Source organism: Diaporthe batatas (assembly GCF_019321695.1).
Source record: "Diaporthe batatas strain CRI 302-4 chromosome Unknown Contig00003, whole genome shotgun sequence".
NCBI classification, from domain to species: domain Eukaryota; kingdom Fungi; phylum Ascomycota; class Sordariomycetes; order Diaporthales; family Diaporthaceae; genus Diaporthe; species Diaporthe batatas.
The window spans coordinates 1,179,718-1,200,092 of NW_025408550.1; the positions used below are offsets into that span (position 1 = coordinate 1,179,718).

Sequence of the window (20,375 nt, forward strand, 5' to 3'; positions counted from 1 at the left end):
CAGGATGGCCGAGGGCCGCTTTGACTGGGCTGCATCAAATGTTCCTTCCACCTACAAGGTTCCACTCCTGCAGTGCAGTGCAATCAGTCGTGATCGACGACTGCCATCCTTGGGACCCGAACTTCAATGAATCCGACCACCGTAACTGCCGCCGACACGACCCCCAACACCACCACCACAACCCCTCGTTCGACGACCGGCCGACCACGAGACCACAGCAGCCCGACCAGAGCTTGGCTTGCCGTCGCTAAACCCTCCCTTCCCTCATTACATCAGCCACGAGACTCTCCCAGCACAGCGACGTAGCCCATCGCACATCAGCCAGAGGGTGCCTTTGTCACAAGGCCCTCTTGGTCGCCTTTGCCTCCCCGATGCCTACCGAAGTTGACGCCGACTGTCGCTTCCAACGCTCCGGGCTGTCTAACCCTTAGTTAGACCGGCCCGCACAACATTTACGAATGTAGCCACAATAGTCTTTGGTTCTACTTTCAAAATCAACTGCGTCGCGATCCATCCTGTTCAAGATGGATCGCGCTAGAAAACGTGAGTCCCCGGGAGAGCCGACGCCGACCATCATACATCTGCCCCCAGTCTCGAGTCTGACATGCTCTACCACAGGTGAATTGCGTTCTTTGAACGAGCGCGCGTGGGCCGGCGAAACTGGTGAGTAGCCCATGACTCCGCACCCCGGCTCCCCACGACGCTGACGAGGCATATTGTCAGATCTGTTCGAGGTCAACAAGCCCCTCGACTCGAAGTTGGCAAAGCACACCGCCTACATCAAGCGACTGCGCACTGCCGTTACGGCCGCCACCCTGCCCACCTTTATCCAAGAAATTCGAACCCTGAGCCTGCACCGATACCTGTCCGAGATAATTTCTGCCTGCTACGAAGGGCTTACCAAGTTGAAGGCCACAGGTGGTGACGTCGAGGCCGGCGTCGAGATCGTCAGTGCCCTGCACCAGCGCTTTGGGCCCGATGAGTTTACCCAGCAGCTTGCGTGGCAGCTGGGCCGGGGCATCGCCACCCTTGACAAGAGCTACCTGAAGAGCCTGCCTCCCGATGTGCGTGAGAAGGAGGAGAAGCAGCGGCCCCTTCGTCAGAAGGCCCTGCTTCGTGTCATCACGGAGCTCTGGCTCGTTGGCGTTCTGAGGACCCTGGACGATGTTATTCCCGACGACTCTGTCAAGGCTGCTTCTGGCAAGGTCCCAGAACTGAAGGCCCGCAGCACCAAGGGCGGTGGTGCGGAGCCCTTCCCACTCGAGGTGCTGAAGGACCTGTTGGGCCATGACCGTGATCATGCAAACCTGCCTCTGCTCGTCACCTTTGTCAAGACTTTCACCTGGGATATATTGGGTGTCAGAAAGACAGCTGGAACCGAAGGGCGCAGGTCTGCAGATGACGAAGGCGTGGGCAAGCCATCCGAGGGCTCTGGCGACAACGAGGACGGCGACGTGTCAAGCGATGACCCCCCTCTGGTTTCACCTGAACTCCAGGAGCGCTTCAAGAACATCCTCAAGCGCTACTTCGAAGACGTGAAGGCTCACCTCCTCCGAGACCAGAAGGCCATCTTTTCCCAATCGCGGAAGAACGCCGAGGCATACGTCAAGTCCGGAGAGGTCTTTGAAGACCGGCAGGCCAATTTCGACAAGCAACTCAAAGCTCAGGAACGATTGGTCGCCAACGCTCAGATTCTCGCCGACACCCTGGGGCTAGAAATGCCGGATCTGAAAGACCACGAGGCCTCGAACTCACTGGCTAATGGAGGCATCGGTATCGTGAAGGCGGGCGAGTACCTTCGTGGGCAGGGAGACGGAGCTGGTATCTGGCAGGACGAGGACGAGCGACGCTTTTACGAAAATCTGGCGGATCTTAAAGGCAAGGTCCCTGGTATCCTTCTCGAAGACGCCAAGAAGAAGAAGCCCGAGGGCGACGACCAGGTGGGCAAGAAGATTGAGTCTGCTGAGAATGGTGATGCCGCGAAGGCAACCGATACTTCTTTGGACGACCAGACGACTGCTATCGCCAACAAGACCATCGGAGCTCAGGTTGATGCCATCATCCTCCGCCTGCCCGACCTCACGACCAAGGAGACAATCGATCAGACTGCTATCGACTTCTGTTTCCTCAACTCCAAGGCTTCGCGGAACCGATTGGTCAAGGCTCTTACGGACGTTCCCAAGAATCGCGGTGATCTTCTCCCATGTTGGGCCAGGCTCATTGCAACTTTGGGTCGCTACATGCCGGATGTCCCCAAGGGCGTCATCGATTACTTGGATGCGGAATTCCGCAGTCTACAGGCCCGCAAGAGCAAGGAGTTCTTGGCTCAGGTCCGCATTGGCAACATCAGGTACCTGGCTGAGTTGACCAAGTTTGGCATTGTCCCCGAGCACACCGTCTTCCACTGTCTCAAGGTTTGTCTGGACGACTTTTCCAAGATGAACATCCAGATCATCTGCGACCTCCTTGAGAATTGCGGTCGATACCTTCTGCGCAATCCGGAAACCTCGCCTCGCATGACCTCCTTCTTGGAGACCCTGCAGCGCAAAAAATCCGTGCAGCACATCGGACCCAATGAGCGGATGCTGATTGAGAATGCCATTTACTATGTCGACCCGCCCGAGAGACCTGCCATCCAGCAGAAGGAACGAACTCCGCTTGAGCTTTTTGTCAGAAAGCTCATCTACGTGGACCTGTCGAAGCGGACCCTCGATAAGATTGTGAGACAGATTCGTAGGATGCACTGGGAGGAAGCAGAAGTAAGTGTCAGGTACTATGAGTTGTGGGATGAGAGTTGCACTGACATATCCACGCAGGTCCGAGAGGCGCTCGAAAAGGTTTGTTCCAAGCCTGGGAAGGTCAAGTATGGCGCAATCCACCTGCTCGCCTCTCTGCTAGCGCACCTTTACAGATACCGTATAGAGTTTGTCGTGAAGGTGGTGGACAATGTCGTCGAGTCTATCAATGCTGGTCTGGAGCAAAATGACTTCAAGAACAACCAGCGGCGCATTGCGGAGGTCAAGTACCTGGCTGAGATCTACAACTACCGCCTGGTCGAGCACGCCGTTGTTTTTGATGTCATGTACAAGATCATGACATTTGGCCACGGCGGTCCACCAGTTCCTGGGCGGTTGAATCCATTCGATATGCCGGATGACTTTTTCCGCATCCGCCTCATTTACTTCATCCTCGAGGCTTCTGGCATGTACTTCAACAAGGGCCCAGCAGGCAAGAAGCTCGACTACTTCCTCTCGTTCCTTCAAGTAAGTCTCCCTCACCCGATGCGGCAAGCACTTGACTAAACTTCATCCAGTATTACATCTTCACCAAAAACCCCCTGCCCATGGACATAGAATTCTTAGTCCATGACATCTACACTGGCACCAGGCCGCAGTGGAAGCTGGCCTCCAACTTGGAGGAGGCCAGCAAGGCATTCCAGCTGGTGCTTGCACAAGATCGGAAAGCCGCCGGACTTGATGGACCAGAGCTTCAAGACCAAGACGACGACGCTAGCGGCTCGTCGACTGAAGACGAGATGGCAGATGTGGATGACGATGATGATGCTGAGTTGGACGACGAGGAGGTTGCGGCGTCTGACGATGAAGAGGAGGATGATGACGATGACGTACGTTGGTTTCCCGCCGTAATAATTCAGACATTCACTAACCATTATCCCACGTAGCAGGACGAGGATCGGCGGACAACAACTGATGAATCTGTCGACGAGGCTATCATCGTTACTCGGCAGGAAGAACAGATCGACCCCGAAGAGGACGCCGACTTCGAGCGGGAGTACGCCAAGATGATGTCCGAGAGTCTGGAATCTCGGAAGCTTGACCGACGCCCTGTGTTTGACGTCGCACTTCCAGTCCGATCGAGACCGCGCGAGGCCACCACCACCAACGATCAAGGCGATGGTGACTCCGAGGCCCCGATGCCGGCTCCCAAAATGGCCTTCTCAGTACTCACCAAGAAGGGAAACAAGCAACAGGTCAGTTTCCCCACCTCGATACGAGAACTGGAGCTAATGGCACCCAGACTCGAACCCTGGAGCTGCCCACAGACTCCCACTTTGCGGTTGCTATGAGAAGCCAGCAACAGGCGGAGCGAGAGGAACAGCAGCGCATCAAGAATCTTGTGCTCAACTATGACCTTCGTGAGAATGATGGTGAAGAGGGTGAGTCTCTTTGACAGCTGCCTAGCGAGGGAAGGTACTAACGATCTGCTCCACAGGTTCCGACAGCAGGCCAATCACCCACCACCACAACCACCGCTACGACAAGGCCAACAACAAGAACCCAGGACAGAGAGTTAAGAAACTCCAATTCGAGGACTTTGAGTGGTATGAAAATCTCGCATGTGTGGAACAGCTCGACGGTGTCCCGGGGCACGTCGAGAGACGGCGACGGCGGGTGCGCATATCAAAGTCCGATCTGGGGCTCGCGAATGCGATTGCCGAAACCCATGATACCATGGATAACTTCGCTGTGGCAATTCCGCATTCTCGGCCTTCTCGTTGCCCTCGGCTCAAACAGACATTTCGGATGAGATGAGGCTCCCTGTCGCCAAATCCATCAACCCTTTTACTCCCCCAGCGATCAGTTAACTGACAAAGCCGTGACACGGCATCTCTTACAGGACTTGATAACGCGAAATTCGAGCCGGCTTGGCAAATAACTCTTTTGATTTGAAAACACCAAGGCCTTCACCAGCGATTGTGTGCCCCATGCCACCATCAGCTCGGATGGCTCCATTCAGGCCTCCATCCCATACGTTGGCAAGGTCGGCAGTTCGAGGGAGGCGTTCGTCCTTCCAAGACTGCCACCTCACGCCTAACAGATCATGCCAGTCCACCTTGAGTCGGTACATGTGCAAGAAAGGAGACTTCCTGTTGCTGTGTCAAAGCTTGCAGTTGGTGCAAAGTTTGAGATGATAGCCGAGAGCAAGCTGGGTGAGCGGAGAGAGAGCGGTGCCGTGTATGCGAGACCGCGGGGAAGAGCGCATGACAAGGACCCCCACGTGGGTGTTGACACCTGGGCCGCTCTTGGGAGGCGAAAGACAACGTACCGTCGACCCGAACACCTTGTCTGCAGGTATTGGTCTTGGAGAGCTACAGGCAGCAGCACACTTTGGGATTATCAGATCGCAATCAGTGCTCGACACTCATTGAGGAGAGGAGGGGTGAGAGTTGGCTGGTACCCTTTCTGATGCTCGTCGTCTACACCACTGTAGTGCGAAGGAGTCCAAGGAGCGGATGGAGGGGCTTTGCTACACACACACACTGGCCTTTGCTCAGAGAAATTAGTTTGAGGTGGTAGTGGGAGAGTAGTCAATCTTTTTTGGTGTCTTGAAATTCGACTGTGGCCAATGCTTTGGGGCAAGTGAGATCTATGTGTCTGTATGATATATATGCTCGTAAAACCATTCAAAGCATGATGCTGGTCTGCTTTCTGCTATGGTGTAAACCCTACCCAAGGGCCACCACAAAGTGCCATATTCTTAGGTTCGAGAAGATGCAGCATGGTTGTATGTTAAAAAGCCTGGGCCTCCATGCCAGTCCCTTATGCCCAGCCGTCTTGCCACACCCTTCAAGTTCAGATGGGTTCATGCGTTTGGGGTTACGCTGCCTGAAAGCTCATGGTTGGTCAGTGGTGAAATCTGCCCATGAACTGCATGGGAGACTTGGTAGGGTTGGGCTACCTACCTAAATACCCAGGTAAAGAACGCCCCAAAAAGTGAGCTGGGGTCAGTCAGCCACCTAGCACCTCCCTCCACCACGACAATCCTCACTTTTCCTTGCACCAACCTGAATTCTCACCACGCGATGTTGGCAACGTAAAGGGTCGTCCGCTCGACACCATTTGCATTTAGAGCCTCTTAAGGTCTGGAGATACCATGGGTTTCAGATCTCATCCTCGCAAAATGACATCCTCCCTGATCTCAAGTTATTTGCCATCACCACTGTGTGTTGGCGACAGACGAAGTCACCTAGCTGCCCGCCAGCTGTGTTGCCAGCCTTCATTATGAATCATTCAAAGTCGGCTGTCATGATCAGGACAGGTGAATGGCTGTCCTAGACTGCTGGGCCTCAGTCACCCCCAGGCCTTGGTTAACTGCTGCTTTTTATCCCAGGGCCAACGATGATCGCCATTTGGTGCTTGTCCCTCTTTTCGTTCCACCTCACCAAGCAAGTCGCTGGTCTCTGGGGCCTGTGCTAATCTCTACCTCGCATCGCATTCGATTCCTTTAAAACCTCAGAATCAGATGGTGATGTGTTTGTTGCCCCGTGACATATCCTAGGTCGGACCACCACACCTCAATTGACCGTGTACAGTACGTACTCCACTCAAGTATTGACTTTTACCGCGGTGAGCAAACCTACCATCAAACAAACAAACAGGACCAATCGACTGACATGCAAAGAATTTCGGCTACCGGCTCTATCCGAAACACGCAGGTGTACATGATCTGCAGTGCATCGAGGCGAATTGAGAGATATTCAGCAGCACCTACGCACCTTGTCTCTTGCGTGTCTCGGTCCTCTGCTCGAGGTTGGCCCGCCTCCCCCAAGCCACTGCTGTACCAACACGCGCGTGGCGGTGGCAGGTAACGGCTGGCCCTCCAATCCTATCGCCCTGGTCCCCTATTCGACAGAGGGAGCTATTCGTTGGAGGGGCGGGAGATCTGCTGCCAAAAAGCAGGTACTGTAGCTCACCCTGCCGAACCAACTTTACCTATTGGTGGCGGAAAAAAAGAGAAAGGAAGGGGGGAGAAAGACAGAGGGCGATTGTATACGAGCTGCGAGCGTTCTGGGTCCGGAGGTACGGCTTCGGCGTCCGACTGCGTCTGTCCGAACGGGTACAGACCTGTACTTCCTTTTTCTTGTCTTTTGAGATTTTCTCAATCTCACTGGACTGAAGAATTCCGCCTGGGAAATTTCGAACCATCCGCATCTTGGAAACACCTCATTTTCCGAAGCTCCGAGGCGTTGGATATATCGCATTGGAGGAGCAGGAAGCGGAATATTTTGTCTCTTCGGTCGCGCAATCTAACGACGGTGGCCAGGAACAGATCACACGAAGTACCCCATCCCGAACCACACGAGCAGCCATCACCCAATGCTGCAAGTACCCGACGGTGTACGCATCTTTTACCCCTGCGTCATACCGACAAGCTGGCAGGCATAGGTTTCGGCGCCAGGACTTTTTTTTTCCAGGAGACATGCCTGGCACTGCATGAGTGAAGAAACTGTCCTCCGCGCCTAGCTGGGCCCCAGCCCCTCGGCACATACCTTGCTCTTGAATCTCTTGTTTCTGGGCCCGAAACGCTGCTTGGACTCGACATAGGATATCCGTACTGGGATCCGGGTCGGTCGAGTTGCTACGAAACAGATTTCAAAATGGCTTTATCATGGCCTGTCAAGGACGTAAGTCTTTCATGTTGGATGAAACTTAACTCTTGTCCTCCCGAGGCAAGCTGTAATCGAGGCCGGCAACGACTGACTCTCTGGTTGCAGATCGTGTACACCTCGATAGTGGGCGTCGTCATGCTGGCTGCGCTCCTGGAATGGTTCCTGTGGATCGGTGCATTTTTGTACTGTCTCTGGAAGGTCTTCCGGAAGTCTGAACACTGGACCGTGAATGTCCTGGCTGTGGTCGTTGCTGTGGCTTTCTTGCTGCTGCGGTTGGTGCTGACCCCTGAGAAATCTACCCATAGATGGCTGACCAAATGTTCCTTAGGGCCATCTTCCTACCCATCATGATTGTGACCTTGCCCCTGCCAAGCCAGATCGTCAGCTATTGGCCGGAGAAGATGGTTGATTTTCTCCTGGGGTTCGCTTTCTGGTCCTTTGCCGGCCTGCTGACGATCCCGTGGCTATTCTGCGTGTATCAGCTCGTCACTCATCAGCTGGGACGGACGAAGCGCATCAAGCAGCTTTTGGACGAGGACTCCGCCCCAAAGGTGGTCATAGTAATGCCATGCTACAAGGAGGAGCCCGACGTTCTCATAACAGCCATCAACTCCGTGGTCGACTGTGATTATCCGCCGTCATGTATCCACGTCTTTCTGTCATTCGACGGTGACCAAGAAGACGAGCTGTACCTCACCGCCATAGAGAGGCTCGGCGTGCCCCTCACTCTCGAGAGCTACCCAAAGAGCATCGACATCGCCTACAAAGATGCCCGGATCACAGTGTCGCGGTTCCCACACGGGGGCAAGCGAAACTGCCAAAAGGCGACCTACAAGCTCATCGACAGGATCTACAGCGACTACCTCAAGATGAACGACAACCTCTTCATTCTCTTCATAGACTCGGACTGCATCCTGGACCGGATGTGCCTGCAGAACTTCCTCTACGACATGGAGTTCAGCCCGGGCAACCAGCGCAACATGCTCGCCATGACGGGGGTGATCACGTCGACGACCAAGAAGCACAGCATCATCACGCTGCTGCAGGACATGGAGTACATCCACGGGCAGCTGTTTGAGCGGTCGGTCGAGTCCGGGTGCGGGTCGGTGACGTGCCTCCCGGGGGCGCTGACGATGCTGCGGTTCAGCGCGTTCCGGCGCATGGCAAAGTACTACTTTGCGGGCAAGGCGGAGCAGTGCGAGGACCTGTTCGACTTCGCCAAGGACCACCTGGGCGAGGACAGGTACCTGACGCACCTGTTCATGATCGGGGCCAAGCGCCGGTACCAGATCCAGATGTGCACGTCGGCGTTCTGCAAGACCGAGGCGGTGCAGACGTACGCGTCGCTGGTCAAGCAGCGCCGGCGCTGGTTCCTCGGGTTCATCACCAACGAGGCCTGCATGCTGACCGACTGGCGCCTGTGGCGGCGGTACCCCGTGCTGGTGCTGTACCGCTTCTGCCAGAACACGATCCGCACCACGGCGCTGCTCTTCTTCGTCATGGTGCTCGCGCTGCTGTCGACCGAGAAGAGCATCGCGGACCTGCCGGTGGGCTTCATCGCCGTGTCGCTCGGGCTCAACTGGCTCATGATGATCTACTTTGGCGCCAAGCTGCGCCGGTATAAGATCTGGCTCTACCCCATGATGTTTGTGCTCAACCCCTTTTTCAACTGGTATTACATGGTCTACGGCATCTTCACGGCGGGCCAGCGCACGTGGGGGGGCCCGCGGGCCGACGCCGCGGCGGCGGACAAGAACACCACGGTGCAGGAGGCGATCGAGCACGCCGAGCAGACGGGCGACGACCTCAACATCAAGCCCGAGACGTTCATCCCCGCCACGGTGGAGCAGCGACAACTGCACCAACAGCAGCAACAACAACAACAACGGGCGCACGAGGTTGGCGACGAGGAGGAGGCCCGCGTGGCGGGGGAGAGGAGGCGCAGGAGGATGTCAACGCGGAGGGGCGACGGCCTCGGGCGCCAGAGGAGCGTGCTGCAGCCGCCGCCGCAGGTGGAGGGCCTGTTCGCCGCGCCGCTGAGGACCGAGGGCGGGGTCTATCGGTACCCGGACCCCGGGGCGGAGTCGGGCGGGAGCACCACCGAGGTCTCCTCCGGCAGCGGCGGCGGGGCCGGGGCCGGGGACGCCAGCAGGCCCGGGCGGAACAGCAGGGCAGCAGCAGCAGCAGCAGCAGCAGCAGCAGCCCCTGCGAGCGGTGGGGGTCGTGCCTTCAAGGCCAGGCACAGGCCCGAGGACATCGAGATGCGCGGGTCGTCGTCCCTGGAGAGCTCCGCCCTGTCGAACAGCACCGCCGCGGTGGCGAAGGGCAAGGGCGTCCACCGCCGCAGCAGCGGCGACGGCAGGCCGAGCTCCTCCTCGTCTTACGTGAATGGGCTGCGGTCTGCGTATTCCTCGGCGGCGTACATGTCACCGCACGAGATGGTGGCAACAGCACCACCAGCGCCACCACCGCAGCCTCAGCCCGAGCCGGCGGGCGGCGAGAAGGACAACAACATGGGGGACGGCAGCGAGGATGGTGGTGATGATGATGATGACACGGCCTTTATGAACGACGAGGACCGCCGGAAGTACGAGATGGCGCACGCGCGGCAGGCTAAGAGGCTGTCGCAGCACGTGCAGCCGCACCATCATCGTCAGCCCCCGGCTGGCCCTGCCACTGCCACCACCACCACCATGCGTCACCACCACCACCTTCAACACGTGTACGGGTTCCCCGGAACCACTACGGCGGCGGTGGGCACTGAGACGGGATATGCCGAGACGCTGCCCGGCACGCCGGTCCACGAGAGGTCTGCGGAGGGCCTGCGGGACGGCGGCGGCGGCGGTGGCGGTGGCAACCTGGCCGTGCCTGCTGCTGGGGGGTCGAGGCAGAGGGGCAGGAGCCCGCTGGCGGGTGGGGAGGTGTATGTGAGGGTCCCGTTTGAGGATGATGGGGACCTGGAGGATGAGGAGACGACGGCCTCTTCGAGTCACAATGGGAGGAGATGAGATCAACCAAGCCAGGGGTTTGTTTGCTGAGAGATATCAGCGTTGGATTCTGTGATATCAGTGGCCATAGACAGATCTTGGGAGAAGGAATGACAGTGCAGGTTCTTTGCGGTCCATGGCGCGAGGAAATCCCAGGGTTTTACTGGATGAGGTCTAGGTCTGTCTGGATGCAATCGCTCGCTGCACAGTCCCGAATTCTGCCCTTCCTTGAGGTCTTGCCCATTTATTCCATTTGGAATAATCACTAAGCAACCCAGTTGCGGTGCATCGAACAGGCATGTGAAGACGGACCAACTACCGTGACGACGTGGAGAATGGTGCTTGTCTCCGTTTAGGCAATTTAATCGAGAGCCGGGGAAAATAAAAACGAAATATCACCAAAACAGGTGGGTCACACATATAAAAAGGGACATTGCAGAGGAGGTTATTCCATATAAAGTATTCCATTAGCGGTTGGACCTTAAGAGGTTATTCTACAACAGGATTCTTTACAGTGGGATACCTAGGTACCTAGCTCCTTGGGTGTTCATTCGGTGGGGAGGGGGGGGGGGTTGTCTGACAAGAAGGGGCCCTAGAAGTGCTGTTCCCTAGGACGTGGCTCGTTGTCTTGGAGGACGTTATTAAGTCCAAGGGTTGTGCTATCTCGGAAAAACGAAAATTGCCCCCCCCTTAATTAAATGCCCCCTATTCCTTAGTTAAACTAAAACTTTACTAGTAGGGTAGAAAACCTTATATTTTCAATAAAATACTATACCTAATACTACCTACACTCTAAAAAAGAAAAAAAAAAGACTAATAATAATAAGCTATTACCTATTAAACTATAAACTTTAATAGTTAAAATTTTATTTATATTTTAATCTATCCCTATTAAATAAATAATTATAAACTAAATTTAAAATTAATTATATTATAATTAAAAAATATTATTAAAGGGTTATTACTATTTATATAATTATTTTAAGTATATTATTATTATTATTATTAAATATAATTAAATTAAAATAATAAATTATAAAGGTTTATTAACTTATTTTCTTATAATAATATTATAAAATATAATTAATATATAAATTATATAAATTAAAAGCTAAAAGATTTTTATTTAATAAATTAAACTTATACTTTAATAAAATATAATATTTTTTATTAAATAATTATAAATTAATATTATTATAAAATAATAAATAATATTTTAAAACTTATATATAAAATAATAAATAAATATATATATTAACTTATTAATATAATAAAAGCTTTATAATTACTACTTTTAATAAGTATATTAATTAAATTATATAATAAAAATATTTATTTTTATTAATAAGTTTAATTTTAATAAATAAAATAATATAAAGAAAATAAATTAAATATCTATTAAGTATACCCTATAAATTAAAAGTCTTTTAAGTAAAAGGTTTATTTTATATTCTTTTATAATTATATTAAATAGTTTATTTATTATTATAATATATAAAGGTTATATAATAAAAAGTTTTTTTTAATAATTAAAAATATTTTATTAAAAATAAACTTATATTTAAACTTAAAATTAATTTTATAATAGATAATACTTTTAATATTATAAAGTAAAAATAATTAAAGTAATAAATATAAAAGTATAAAATATAAATATTTACTTTTATACTTTTTAATTTTAATTTTATTAAAGTATATTTTAATAATTTAAAATACTATTTATATTATTAATATTAATATAAGTTATTAAATTATAATTTAAATAAAAATTTTATTTAATTTTTATTTTTATATTTAAAAGTTAAATTTAAAATTAAAACTATTTAAAGATATTTTTATTATATATAAATATTAAAAAAGTATAAAATAAAATAAATATAATAATCTTAATTAAAAATTATAAAACTAAAATTAATAAAGTTTTAATTAAATAAAATTATATAAATAAAAATATTATTTATAAATTAAATAATTAAATTAATAATTAAAATTAAAATAAATAAATTAATTATAAATAAATTTATTTAATTAATTAAATATTTAATATTAAATATTTAATTTACTTTATTTACTTAAAATAAATAACTTTCCTTTCTCTAACTACTTTTATTACTAATTATATCTTCTTATATATTTAATTATTACTTTTTTATTTAAAAGTTTTTAAAACTTATTATATAACTTCTTTACCCTATTAAATAAAAGAGACCACTCTAATAAGCTTCTAACCCTCTTATTAAATAGCTAACCTAATTATAAAGCCTAATATTAAATAAAATTAATTAATTAATTAAATAACCCTTATAAACTTTATAAAATATATATTTTTAATATTTATTTAATAATTTATTAAATAATTATTTAATAACTTTTATTATAATAATAAGTCTTTTATTATTATTATTATTAAAAAACTAATAAAATCTTTCTTTCTCTTTAAATATAGTTTAACTAATATTCTAACTAATAAAATAACTTTTAAATTATATTTATTAAACTAAATATTCTTCTTTTATAAAGCCTATAAAGATTAAACCCTTTATATTTTATAACTCTTATAAATTACTTAAATTAAACCCTTTTAATAAATTCTTAAAATATTTCTAAAATACTTTTATAATAAATTCTTAATATAAAATTATTTTATCTCTTTTATCTATAATAGTAATAATAAAAGGATAACTAGTAGCCTTTACTTTTATTATAAGCTTTTAAATACTATTATTATTACTATTAATAATAATAAAGCCCTATTAAACTTATAAAAAAGCTAATAATAGTAATAATAATAATAATTTTATTAAAGCTATTTAATTATACTTAACTTTAAATAAGTTAATATTAAATAATAAATTAATAACTATATTAATATTACTCTTCTTTTATTTTTACTTTTACTACTTTTTAAAAAGAATAAAGCTAATTTTATTACTATTAAACTCCTTTTATTAAATTCTATCTAAACTATTTAATAATTAAAAAACTTTTAATAAATATTTAATTATAATATTATTTATTATAATTATATTAAATTAATCCTTTAAGTTCTTATTAAATAAATTAATATATATATTATTTTACTTAATAAAATATTATTATTATAAAGAATTCCTTTTATTTTAATAATAATAATTAACTTTATAATAATTATTTAAAAATATAATTATATTTTTATTAATTATTTATATTTTTTATATAAAGTCTACTTTTACTTTTATTTTAACCCTTTATTTAATAATTATTAATATAAATTAAAAATCCTAAAGTTTAAATCTTTACTAAATATATTTATATTTACTACTTACCTAACTATTAATAAACTATTCCTTAAAGTAGCTATTTATTAAATAGCTAATAATAATTAAAAACCTTAATTAATAATTACTTAATTAAATAATTACCTTATAATATAAATATTTATAACTTTTATATTAATAATATAACCTTATAATTATATAAAAATTAAAAAAAAATCCTTAAAACTTAAAAGTATATTTATAATATTATTATAATTAAATACTTTAATTCTTCTATTAATATCTTTTTTATAATTTTTAATTATAAAATTAAAAACTTTTAACCTATAAACTAACTAATTTTAATAAAAATATCCTTAACTTAATAATTATATTTAAATAATCTTTATACTTTTTTAATTAAATCCCTAAATAAATTAATATAATTTAATAAAAACCCTAAATCTTTTAACCCTTATCCTCCTCCTTTAATATAATAATTTATCTTTTAAATTATATAATAAAAATAATATTAACTTTTAAATTATAAATTTTAATAAATAAAGTTAAAACTAATTTACCTAAATATACTTATATTAAAAATTAATTAAATAATTTTTAAAATATTTAATATTATTACTATTATTATTTATTAAAAACCCTACTTTATTAATAAAAGGTTCTTATTATTAATATCTTTTAAAGCCTCCTCTTCTTTATTATTAAATATATTTTCTTTATTATTAACTTTAATAATATTTTTTATACCTTTTAAACTACTTAATTTACTATAATAGCTTTATTTTAAATAATCTTTAAAAATACTTATAAATACTTTTAAATAATTTATTAAACTTTAATTACTTTAATAATTAACTTTTAAATATATAACTATTTAAATAATATAATATTCTTATTAATAAACTATATAATTTAACTTTTAAATAAATTTTATATAATAAATATTAAATAATTTAAACTTAATAAATTAATCTAATAATATTATTTATAAAGTTAACTAAATTAATATTATTTTATATTAAAATAAATAAATTATATATACTTTTATAAACTAAATTTAAATTAATTATATAAAATTAATATAATATTATTTTTATTTAATTAAATAATAAAAATAACTTATTACTAATATTAATAAAGTTAATAAAGGTATTTTAATAAAAATATTAAAGTTTCCACCCTACTAATAAAGTTTTAATTTAACTAAGGAATAGAGGGCATTTAACCGGGGGGGGGGCAACTCTCGTTTTTCCAAAACAGTAGTTGCCTTGGCCTGCTTGGGCGGCTTCATAGCTTACTACTCCGTAGAGGCAAGGTAAGTAGAGGTCCGGTCTTGCCACAAGCTTGGAGCTGCAAAAATATTACCCCACATTTCCCTTACGCCCGCCGTCTACGATCGAGCAAGCAACTTTCCGCCGCCCACAACTTTCATTGTCACCTTCCATTCCAGGTACCCTTCACCTTCAGGCTGGCCCATCCACGACAAACACCACCAACCAGCTCTTATTCCTCATCCAATAATCCGCCAAAATGCCGCCTAAGAAGAAGGGGAACAAGAAGGCCCAGGATGACTGGGAGGCCGAGCTGGGCGAGTCCATCGCCCCAGCAAACGGCGATGCCGCCCCGGCACCTGAGAATGGCGATGACGCCGCCCCCGCCCCCGCCGACGACGAGGCCCCAGCAGCAGGTGGTCTCATGGGCCTGATGCGCAAGAACAAGGAGAGGCGCAAGAAGAAGGGCCTGCCAGAGCTCGAGGGCGAGGACGCTCCCGGCGCCGAGCCCGCCGCACCACCAGAGGAGAAGGCCGCACCCGTCGAGGCCAACATGGACGACGAGTTCGCCCTGCCAGAAAAGAAGGGCAAGGGCGGAAAGGGAAAGCAGCAGGCCAAGCCAGCAGCCGCCGCCAAGGCTGGCGATGACGAGACAGACGCCTCCGGCAAGGTCCTCACCAAGGCCGAGAAGGAGAAGCTCAAGAAGGAGCGCGAGAAGCAGAGGAAGAAGGAGCAGGTATGTCTTGTTCTAACCGCAGCTGTACCGCCGTGATGTGATGCGAGGCTCACGAATCCTCGTTCTGCAAATAGGCCGCCGCCAAGAAGAAGACCGCCCCAGCCGCACCCGCCAAAGCTGAGCCATCCAAAGCCGCCGAGAAGAAGGACGAGCCCGAGGCGGCAGCCCCTGCGGCCGAGGCCGCCAAGCCCGGGAAGAAGCTCCCAAAGCACCTGCAACTGCTCCAGAAGCAACAAGAAGAGCTCCGCAAGCGGGAGGAGGCCAAGGCCAAGGCTGACGCCGAGGAGCGCGCCCGGATAGAAGAGGAGGAGCGCCAAATCGAGGAGGAAAACAAGCGCAAGGAAGAGGAGAAGGCCCGCAGGAAGCAGAAGGAGAAGGAGAAGGTCGAGCAGCTCAAGAAGGAGGGCAAGTACATGACCAAGGCCCAGAAGGAGGAGAAGGCCCGGAACGAGCGCAAGCTCCAGCAGATGCTGGCTGCCGGCATCCAGGTCGGTGGTTTGGCAGATGGTGAATCAGCCAAGAAGGAGAAGCCCAAGTTCGAGAAGAAGGGCAAGGGCAAGAAGCAAGAGAAGGTAAGTTTCGGGGTCTACACGAGCCCTCGGTCCATTTCGGTGGCTAATTACATGTGTGCAGATCGACGAGGAGAAAGCACTGGCAGAGGCTGCCGAACGTGCGAGAATCCAGGCCGAAGAGGCTCTCAAGAAGAAGGCGGAAGACGAGCGCAAGGCCAAGGAGCAGGCAGAGGCTGAGGCCGCCGCAAAGGCAGCTGCGGCGAGGGAAGAGGAGATTGAGGAGGACTGGGAGGCCGCCGCAGCATCCGACGAGGAACCCAAGGACAGCTGGGACGCCGACTCGGACGAGGAGGCTGACAACAAGGAGAGCGGCAAGACAGAGGCAGGAGACAAGTCGCTCCCGTCAAGACCGAAGCAACAAGAGGCCGAGGAGGAGTCTTCCGAAGAGGAGTCCTCGTCTGACGATGAAGAAGCCGACAAGGAGGCCCTTAGGAGGAGGGAAGCCCTCGCAAGACGTGAGAAGGCCCACCAGGCCGCCCTCGCTGCCCGGTCAAAAGACAACCTCCGGTCACCCATTTGCTGTATCCTGGGCCACGTCGATACCGGAAAGACCAAGCTGCTCGACAAGATCCGTCAGACCAACGTCCAGGAGGGCGAAGCTGGTGGTATCACTCAGCAGATTGGTGCTACCTACTTCCCGGTCGAGGCCATCAAGCAGAAGACCCAGGTTGTCAACCAGGACGGCAAGTTCGAGTTCAAGGTGCCAGGTCTGCTGGTCATCGACACACCCGGTCACGAGTCCTTCTCCAACCTGCGTTCAAGAGGTTCCTCTCTTTGCAACATTGCCATCCTGGTTGTCGATATCATGCACGGTCTTGAGCCCCAGACCCTCGAGTCTATGCGCATGCTGCGTGAGAGGAAGACACCGTTCGTTGTGGCCCTGAACAAGATTGATCGTCTGTACGGCTGGAAGAAAATCGACAACAACGGCTTCCAGGAGAGTTTGAAGCTCCAGGGCAAGGCGGTGCAGAATGAGTTCAAGAACCGTCTGGAACAGACCAAGGTTGCCTTCGCTGAGCAAGGGTTTAACGCCGAACTGTACTACGAAAACAAGCAGATGTCTAAATTCGTCTCGCTCATCCCCACGTCCGCCCACACCGGAGAGGGTATCCCCGACATGCTCAAGCTGATCCTGCAGCTCACGCAGGAGAGGATGGTGGGCTCGCTCATGTACCTCTCCGAGGTGCAGGCCACCGTCTTGGAAGTGAAGCAGATCGAGGGTTTCGGCATGACCATCGATGTCATTCTTTCCAACGGTATCATGCGGGAAGGCGACAGGATCCTGTTGTGTGGTACAGAGGGTGTGATCAAGACCAACGTCCGAGCCCTGCTGACGCCGGAGAAGCTCAAGGAACTCCGTCTCAAGTCACAGTACGTGCACAACAAGGAGATCAAGGCCGCGCTCGGTGTCAAGATCGTCGCTCCTGGGCTGGAGAAGGCCATCGCTGGTTCTCGTCTGCTGGTTGCGGGCCCCGACGATGACGAGGATGACATTGAGGACGAGCTCGAGAGTGATCTTGAGACATTGTTCAGCCGTGTCGAGAGGACCGGTCGTGGTGTGTCCGTCCAGGCTTCCACGCTGGGTTCGCTCGAGGCCCTGCTGGACTTCCTCAAGGACTGCAAGATCCCCGTCGCCAACGTCGGTATCGGCCCGGTCTCCAAGCGAGATGTCATGCAGTGTGGTATCATGCTGGAGAAGTCGCCCGACCACGCTGTCATGCTCTGTTTCGATGTCAAGGTCGAGAAGGACGCCCAGACGTACGCCGAGGACAACGGCATCAGGATTTTCACGGCAGACATCATCTACCATCTCTTCGACCAGTTCACCAAGCACATGGACGAGCTGCTTGAGAAGAAGAAGGAGGACTCCAAGATGCTGGCGGTCTTCCCTTGCGTGCTCAAGCCTGTGGCCGTCTTCAACAAGACCAACCCCATCGTCGTCGGTGTCGACGTTGTTGAAGGCCAGCTGAGGGTCAACACGCCTATCTCGGCGGTGAAGCACAACCCCACGACGGGCGTCAAGGAGATCGTTGCCATGGGCAGAGTGTAAGTTTTCCCTGATCCCCCACCCCGTCCCCTACCCACAACCGTCTTTCACAGGCACGCCCCCGCTAACAAGCCACGCCAGAACCTCCATCGAGCGAGAGCACAAGCAGATCCCAGTGTGCAAGAAGGGCCAGCCCTCGGTGGCCGTCAAGATCGAGATGGGCGGCCACCAGCCGACGTACGGGCGGCAGCTGGAGGAGACGGACACGCTGTACAGCGCCATCTCGCGCGCCTCGATCGACTGCCTGAAGGAGTTCTACCGCAAGGACGTCTCCAACGACGAGTGGCAGCTCATCGTCAAGCTCAAGCCGCTGTTCGATATCCCTTAGGGGATTCATCAATCAATCAATCGTTTAGGAGGTTGTGAAGCGCCCAATGGGGCAATCAATGTTTTTGATAAAAAAAAAAGTTTGACTACAGCGCCCAAGAACAGCAGCAGGAGCGGAAGAGAAAAAGGCGGGCAAAGAGAGCTCAAAAGTAGCGATGGCATAATTCTTTGTGCTTGCTGGTTTGTAGTGCATATATATACTTTGTACAAACAAGACAGACGTGTGTTGTCGCGTTGCGTGAGGTCTCCAAAAAAAAAAAAAAAAGAGTTTGGAGCGAGTTGGTAGAAGGCTTTTCTTTCAGGCGGTTTCCCTGACGGAGGTTCTTATTCCTGAACGCTATGTGCTCCTATACAGCCCTTGAGTCGAGGGGAAAACATGTATATCTACAGGGGGGGAGGGGGTGATATGTTCGGTCTCCAGCGCCCGTCAGCGCCCGAGGGGATCCGCGACACACCGGCCCATACTCGGACTCGGTCGGGCCCGGGCTACAGGGGATGGGATCGATCCCACCACGGGCGCGGCGGCCGTCAACCCCCCACTAGCCCAGCCCAGCCCAGCCCAGCCCAGCCCAGCCGGGCGCGCATCAGGAGCGAGAAGGGCTGACCAAGTCCTGATCTGGTCGGGATCGGGATGAGGGGGTTCGGTCTCGGCGTCAAGACGCCGCCGCGGAGACGAGGGCACCTCTCTGCGATGCCTGGGACGGAGACCAGAGGGGCAGCTTCGACTCCGAGGGGGCCGGCCCTGGGAGGCCCGGGGGCGTGCGAGGGCCGGCGGCGGGTTTTGCTTTGGTTTCTTCGTATGCCCCCTGTCCGGGCTAGGCTGGGTGATAGGTAGTCTACCTGGTCTCGTTCTTAGTTCGGTATACGTCTGTCCGTCCCGTGAGTGATGGTCAGGGAGGCATACCAAACAAGCAAGCGGCCATGGCAATGAGCACTTGAGGGTAGATAAATAAATGCAGCTTTATCTTCCTCCGCCGTTAATTTCAACACGGGTGACAAAAGGATGAGGCTCTTACATGTCTGTTTAGTTTAAAGTAGGTGGGAGTTCTTCTTCATGGTCCATCGTCACATCTAGGCTACCTAATCTAACTTAAAACCCGCCCGCCCGCATACACATCATTCATCGTCAGAGACAAAGACGAGTCAACAAGAAACAAGCCGGGGAGGCAGCAAGCAGAAGAGTTATAGAATCAAACAAAAACAGAAAACAAAACACATAGAAACATATGGGTGTCCCGTTCTTTTTAACCCCCCACCGGTCTATTGGCAAAAAACAACATCAGCAACAACAGCAGCAAAACAAACACACAACAAGTGTCCCTGTCAGTCTGACTGACCCACCCAAATCAACACGTCGAATTATCCTGTGCACAAGCCACCAGACAACGCACCTCTTCCTCTTTGCCACCTCCCCCCCCTCGACAGTCCATCCTCGCCGAGTGGCCGCAGCGGGAGAGCAGAAGGAAAACGGAGGGGCGGTGAGGGTAGGTTGGGTGGCGGGCCTGATAAACAAACACAGAAGAAGGAAAGCCGGCCAGGCCAAGCTCATGAAAACCGACTGTCTTGAATCCGTCTATGGGGGAAAACCACAGTCTCTCTCTGTGCTCTTTATCCTATCTTTTGTGTGTGTGTGTGTGTGTGTGTCTTTCTCTCGGTCCTCTTCTTTTCCGAAGCATCGACAGCCTTTGGCATCTTTATGCTGCATGCAGTATACGACCCCCACGCTCAATCCAGCACAATGGGGGCGTCAGGGCTCCCGCCGAAACT

The 20,375-nt window shown here is 48.1% G+C and overlaps 3 protein-coding genes across 3 annotated transcripts; all 3 read left to right on the top strand.

Moving 5' to 3' along the window:
* Positions 1 to 524: 524 nt before the first annotated feature.
* Positions 525 to 4,645, top strand: KVR01_002632 (uncharacterized protein; the record flags this gene model as incomplete). Its single annotated transcript, XM_044781285.1, has 9 exons — positions 525 to 543; positions 619 to 663; positions 724 to 2,759; positions 2,817 to 3,263; positions 3,314 to 3,625; positions 3,683 to 3,991; positions 4,039 to 4,177; positions 4,234 to 4,342; positions 4,639 to 4,645. The coding sequence occupies 9 exons, from the start codon at positions 525 to 527 to the stop codon at positions 4,643 to 4,645; spliced, it is 3,423 nt and encodes a 1,140-aa protein (XP_044647647.1).
* A 2,475-nt stretch (positions 4,646 to 7,120) lies between these two features.
* Positions 7,121 to 10,714, top strand: KVR01_002616 (uncharacterized protein). The gene is made up of 3 exons (XM_044784573.1): positions 7,121 to 7,426; positions 7,517 to 7,683; positions 7,740 to 10,714. Exons 1-3 carry the CDS (start codon positions 7,400 to 7,402, stop codon positions 10,417 to 10,419), a joined length of 2,874 nt encoding a protein of 957 aa, XP_044647631.1. The 5' UTR covers positions 7,121 to 7,399; the 3' UTR covers positions 10,420 to 10,714.
* A 4,471-nt stretch (positions 10,715 to 15,185) lies between these two features.
* Positions 15,186 to 18,609, top strand: KVR01_002215 (uncharacterized protein; the record flags this gene model as incomplete). The annotated part of the gene is made up of 4 exons (XM_044784036.1): positions 15,186 to 15,662; positions 15,737 to 16,234; positions 16,296 to 18,280; positions 18,363 to 18,609. 4 exons carry the CDS (start codon positions 15,186 to 15,188, stop codon positions 18,607 to 18,609), a joined length of 3,207 nt encoding a protein of 1,068 aa, XP_044647230.1.
* Positions 18,610 to 20,375: the final 1,766 nt, after the last annotated feature.